The sequence below is a fragment of the Propithecus coquereli genome, unplaced genomic scaffold, assembly GCF_000956105.1.
Source record: "Propithecus coquereli isolate 6110/MARCELLA unplaced genomic scaffold, Pcoq_1.0 Scaffold5, whole genome shotgun sequence".
Classification (NCBI taxonomy): Eukaryota; Metazoa; Chordata; class Mammalia; order Primates; family Indriidae; genus Propithecus; species Propithecus coquereli.
The window spans coordinates 2,446,018-2,452,106 of NW_012150840.1; the positions used below are offsets into that span (position 1 = coordinate 2,446,018).

At 46.7% G+C, this 6,089-nt stretch overlaps 1 protein-coding gene across 1 annotated transcript; it reads right to left on the reverse strand.

Annotated features, from left to right (window-relative positions):
* Positions 1 to 306: 306 nt before the first annotated feature.
* TMEM30B (transmembrane protein 30B) lies at positions 307 to 2,870 on the reverse strand. Its single transcript, XM_012656252.1, has one exon. The coding sequence runs from the start codon at positions 2,605 to 2,607 to the stop codon at positions 1,546 to 1,548; it is 1,062 nt and encodes a 353-aa protein (XP_012511706.1). The 5' UTR covers positions 2,608 to 2,870; the 3' UTR covers positions 307 to 1,545.
* Positions 2,871 to 6,089: the final 3,219 nt, after the last annotated feature.

The following is a 6,089-nucleotide window of genomic DNA, read 5'->3' on the forward strand; positions in this document are numbered from 1 at the left end:
CAGACAGCAGACACTGCAGAATTCTGTCTGACAAATGCCAAATAACTATTTGTGTTTAGCAAATAAACCAGTAAGATGATATCATGATGAGTTTTTTTGTTGAAGTTTTTATTTTGCCATAAAAGCAAGGTTTTTTAAATAAAAATGTTCTATCTCTTCTTAGGATAACTTTATACATATTGATTGATGTTAATCAATAAAATCAACTGAATGATTTTAGTCAAGTGTTTTAACATTATCTCAAAGGTTCAAATAATCTTAAGATTCTAATTTACAGATGAGACTATATGCCATCCTATTTCAGCCACCAAAAAAAAAAAAAAAAAACTGTATGCCTTAGCATTCATTTAAACATGATTACTAGAAACTTATATGTTTCATTTGAGAATATAAATTTAAGGTTTTTTTTTTCAGATCCAAGGGAAAGGTATGAATAAAGCCCTCTTTCTCTGAACATAATAATAATAATAATAGATGACAAAGAGGATTCGGCCAGAAGTCAGGAGACATAGATGTGACTTTAGGGAAATTACTTTCCTTGTGAGATCCCTTCCAGCTATCTGATTCTAAAATTGAAACATCCCCTCTGAACTGTACAGACTGGCCCTGCATTTTCAAGTTTCTACACAGTACCTGGTGAAGTTTGAATGTCTGTTTTTACACTAAAATATTACACAAATCAACACAAACCCCGTCCTGCAAACCAATATGCCAACTTGTTTTCTAGAGAGAGCAGTTTTTCTCCCATTCATTCCATAAATCATTCACAACTTCCTACGTTCAAGGCAAAGTGTTAAATCAAACCTACAACATGATTGTCATTGCTCCTGGGAGCAAATTACAATCTGAAAAATTCAATTTAGATGACTGCTTTAGGCAGTCACCAACCTAGCTCAGGGTAATGATTCTCAAATTTGAGGGAATACAGGAATCACCAGAGGAGCTTGTTAAAACACAGCTTCAAGGGTCTCACCTCAGCCCTATGGTATCAGAATCTCTGGGCTTGGCACCTCCTAATCTACTTACCCATTTAACAAGTATATTCTCCCCACCAGCACCCCTCCATGCCTCTGCAGGTAATCTGTGGGCCTCACTCTCTATCCCAACCTCCCCCTCTCCCCACAAAAAAGAAAAGCCCTAGACTCAGAGTCAGGAGCCAACTGCCAGCTAGCTGCATAATCTTGAATGAGTTGTTTAACACTGCTAGGTCTCTCAATCTCTTCATCTGATATGGGTTGAAGAGGAGTCTCTACCATCCCTTCCACGCTCAGGTGCTACAGACTTTAAGAATCTAACATGTCAACTCGGTGTTGTGAAGGAGGTGAGGAGAATTCGCAATGATGTTTCACTCTGCAGTGCAAACACCCTAGCAAGAGAGTCCAGCAGCCCCCAAGAGAAAGAGGGTAATTCCTTTCTCTGGCCCCCTCATCCGCCATGGGAGGAAAAGTGTGGCAAGGTTGGAATTGGGTGAGGGGTGGAGGAGACGCCAAAAGAAGCCGGCAAGAGTTTTGGCAAGAAGCAGGAAGGGTCCTTGGAGTGCTGGAATCAGTCGTCGTCGTCGTCGTCGTCGTCCTGGTCCTGGTAGCGAATGTAGACTACCAGCATGACAAAGCCCGTGAGGATGCAGAGGGAGCCGACGACCAGGTAGGCGATACCCAGGAAGGGGTTCTTTCCGCCCATCCACGAGATGCTGCTGAAGATGATGAGCTTGTGGCCGCCGAACTCGCGCACCGGGAAGTTGTAGGTGATGTTGACGCGGTAGGCGCCCCGCGGCAGCCCGGCCGAGTAGTTGCCCTGGCGGATGCGCGCGTACAGCTTGCGGAAGGTGGGCAGCGCGGCCGTGCGCATCCACACCACGAAGTCCTGGTTGATGAAGCCGGTGTTGTTGGGGTCGGGGCTGAGCTCGTAGACCGGCCGATGCCAGTTGGGCGGGGGCGCCGTGCCGCTGAAGGCCAGCGCCAGGCTGCCGTTCACCAGCGGCGGGTTGCGGAACTTGACGTGGTTGTCGGTCCACCAGGCGATGCCGGTGCGGTCGAGAGGCACCTCGACGTAGGGCCCGCCGGTCTGGTACTGGTGCCACACGGAGAAGGAGTCGTTGAAGAGGCTGTTGGCGATGGAGCCGCAGGGCGCGATGGGCAGGCCGCTCGTGCTGAACTGGTAGGGGGCGCAGTCGTTGGTCGGGTGGTGCAGCGCGCCGGCCAGCCCGCTCAGCTGCGCGTCGTCGCGGGACACGCTGTAGCGCCGGTTGTTCTGGTAGAAGTTGGTCAGCTCGTAGTAGAGGTACACGGGGCCCTGGAAGAACTCGGGCAGCGAGAAGTACCAGGCGCACGAGCAGTTGGGCGGCGGCGCGCGGCCCTCGCCGGCCTCGGCGCACACCGAGCAGTTGCCGGTGTCCGCGTCGCCGGTGTAGTCGTACTCGAGCTCCTTGATGCTGTTGGAGGAGTAGTAGAGGCCCAGGCCCAGGCCGATGAAGGCCAGGCCCGCGCAGAAGAAGAGCGGCAGCGCGATGCTGGCGGACAGCAGCGGCTGCCAGGCCGGGAGGCGCTGCTGCGTGAACGCGGTGTTGTCGGGCTGGTGGGCGCCCCGGGCCGTGGCGCTCCAGGTCATGGCGGCCGCGCCGGGACGGACGCACGGACGGACGGAGGGTTGCCTCGGGCCAGCCGCGGGGCGCCTCCCTCTCCGCGCTGGGCGAGCCCGGGGGCTGCTCCCAGGCCGGGTTTCCCTCTGGCTCAGGTGAGTTTTCGCGCTGGCCCCGCCTCAGCCTCCCACACAGGTGAGTCTCAGTTCCAGGTTCTACGTGCAGTGACCAGACCCCTGAGTTCCGCCTCGGCCCAGGTGATCCGGGCCGACCCCGCCCCTGCGGTGGCCGGCAGCCGCCCCGCGCCCCGCCCCGTCCGAGGTGAGCCGTGCGAGTGTGCGTTGCCGCACCTGGCGGGCTCCAGCTGCGTTTCTTCCCTGTCCGGGTCTGTCGGACGCCAGCTCCTCCTCCCCCAGGTAAGTGGCAGCCTGACGCCGCCTCTGAGTGGCTCATACCTTTTTCAGGTACCACCTTCCCTTCCGCCTTTCCAGTGACTAGAGTGCCTGGGCCATTCTTTCCCGAGATAATAGGCGCTGCAGCCTCCAGCAGAAACCCGCTGAGGGCTTGCACCTTGGTCCTAGAAGCTTGGAGATTTCAGGTTATTAATCCTCCTTTTTTGGAGTGGGAGGGGGAAAGATGACTCTAGACCCTTTTGCCTTTGTAGATTAATTTATGGACCCTTTTTCACCGAGCTTTCAGCCTGAAACTGTAGTGCCTATGGAGTTAAGCTATGATAAATCTTTTGGAATTCAATTGTAACAATCAAATTTTAGTGTTTTTTTTTTAAAGGGAAAACGATATATATATATATATATATATATATATATATATATATATATATATTTTTTTTTTTTTTTGGCCAGATCCCCCAGTCTGGCTGTATAACTAAGAAAGGCGGAAAGTTCTCTAAAAATAAAATGACCCTTAAAGGGAATCGAAGACTGGAGAGGTTCAGAGCCTTTATATATCTCTCTAGCTGGTGGAGAAACTAGGAAAGGAGAAAAATCCATGGGACTACATATGATTTCTTTTTCTTTTCAGATATTTGCCCCACTGGAGAAAGGCTTGATCCAAAGTCCCAGGAGACCTAGCTGCTATCCACAAAGACATTTGGATGTTTGGCCTGAGGAGGTGAACTATAATGATTTATAGGACTTACTGTAAAAAGAACTCAAATTAGCCCTGAACATTGCCTGGGTTTCTGGCTTTTGTATCTAGGCTGGTTCAGAATACACAAGGGAGCATTGGAACATCTTGACTTTGTGCTAAATCTTCCTCAGGTATTGAGATGTTCTTGCTTCTCCAGCATATAAAATGCAGGTAATTTAAATGTTTTCTCTATTACACTTTTGCACTCAGCATGATACATTGCATTCAGGAATTATTCAAAACCCATCGAAACTTGGAAAGTTAAAATGCTCATTAAATTGAACAACAGGGATTTTTTTTATCATCTTCCAAGTGTTCGGCCCTATGTTAATATGACCAAAAAGGACCCTTGACCTCAAGGCATTTGCAGTTTGATAAGGAGCATATTACTTAGGAGTAAGAAATAATCAAAATAGCCGATAGATAGCATGTAATCAAGTACCAAATTGTGCTCTACAGGAGCCACACTAAAATTAAAAAGTAATATTATTTTAATAATGGAAAATTGATTCCATTTTGTTGAATGAATGCAGGTTGGAAGCTTTAGCTCTTAGAGAATACTGAGCGACCGAAGTGACTTGCGTTCACTTCCCTCACTTCTTATGCCACGAGAGAGGAAATTCCAACATTCTCAACAAGTTCCTATAGTGTGATCCATTCTCCACTCACCTTTTTTTCAATAAGATAAAAAGAATAAATAGTTCTTTGTGGTGTTGTGGCTAAGTTCCACCCTCCTCTCTATCATGGAATTATCAGTCTGCTTGATATGGAGTTCACAAAACAAGTGTCTAAGACGGAATTCAGTTCTCCCCACTTTAACTAGTAGATCTTAAGTCTAACCATGCATCACCACCACACCCCTAAAAGCACAGGCTCTCCTTGAACTCAGAGCCTTTCCTCCTTGTCTGCTCTCCCTGGATGACCTAAAAGTATTAGTTTATTTATTCTGCTAATTAAGGTAACAGAGTCCCAAAGGTAAAAAGAGGAGAATATTTCAAGACAGGGAATGATGAACAGGGTTAACCACACAGCTCAGAGTTCAAGGGAGATAAGAAATGAAAAGGAGCCATTGGGTTTGACTTCCATGGGAACATTTGGGTGGTGGGGTGGAAGGAGGCAGGCAGGAGGAGGCAGGTGCAGGGCAAGGGGAGTAAAGCCAAGGTAGGAAGACTCTTAAGAATTGTGTGGGAAGGGGAGGAGAAAGGCAAGTGGTGATTGTCTAGAAGAGCATATGTCCTAAAGGAAAGGCTTCTTCATAGGTGGCAGAGAAGTGTTTATTCTGAGGGAAGAGATACAGTGCACCTGAGGCTGGAGAGAGGGCTGGCAAGCTCACAGGTGTACCTTACAAAGGCAGGAGCAGGCGGGAGGCACTGATCCACCCGCTGGATCAACTGGTTCCAGAGAACAGGTTCAGGGTTATCTCACCTTCAAAACTGGAGGGCAGGGAATAAGGATGGATGCAGAATGCAGCTGGGCTTTGGGCTGCTGAACCTCAGGCCAGGAGAAGGCAAATGACTGCGTGTGCCTGGCGTATGGGGGTTTTCAGGGCAGGTGAAGTAGAAAGATAAAGGTTTGAGCTATTTCACTCCTTGTAGATGGGGTGGCTAAAGTGGTGAGCCTTAGTATTTAACAGAATGGCAAAGAAAGTGAAACTGAGCCCGTGTGTTTGAAGAAAAGGAAGGGACCCGTACACCGTCAGTCCTAATGAGGTTACAGGCAGGTGACATGAAAGCTGGGAGGAGGAAGCACTGGTTTGAAATGGGATGTTAAAGATTTTGGAGGTGAGCAGCACCAAGATCCAAGTATATGTCATATTTCCTACCAACTTGTAGGTTCTGAAAGGTGGAAAACTGACATACATCCTTGTGTACCTCAGAGTTCATTGTATAACCATGTCTTTCATTTTATTATACATGTTATCATGATGTTTTAAAGGACATGTAGGTCATGTAAATTTTTCAGTACTGATAAAGTAAAAAAAAAAAAGGATTCACTCTAAACAATTCTTTATTCCATCGTCGTTATTAAGAGAACTCAAAGGAAAAGAAAAAGGCATTTCTAACCTAAATACTCCTAAATCACTTTATTTTTCTATTTTATCTTCTAAATTTTATCCATATAAATATTTAATTTTTAATTGGTTGTAATTATAAAAATACAATTGTTATCACTCTACTTATCAAATTTCCTCCTTTTGAAATGAAATGAAGAATGAAATATTTTCCATGTTCCTTTGTGTTCTTCATAATTTTTTAATGGTTCCATAATACTTGGGTCTATAATAGTTGACTCCTCTCCTGTTGTTGGATATGTAAATTATTTCCGATTTTTCAGTATTCCAAAGAATATAATAGTGGATATC

What these genes read in the sequence shown, in the direction of transcription:
- TMEM30B (XM_012656252.1), bottom strand. Translation starts at nt 2,607, where the DNA reads ATGACCTGGAGCGCCACGGCCCGGGGCGCCCACCAGCCCGACAACACC.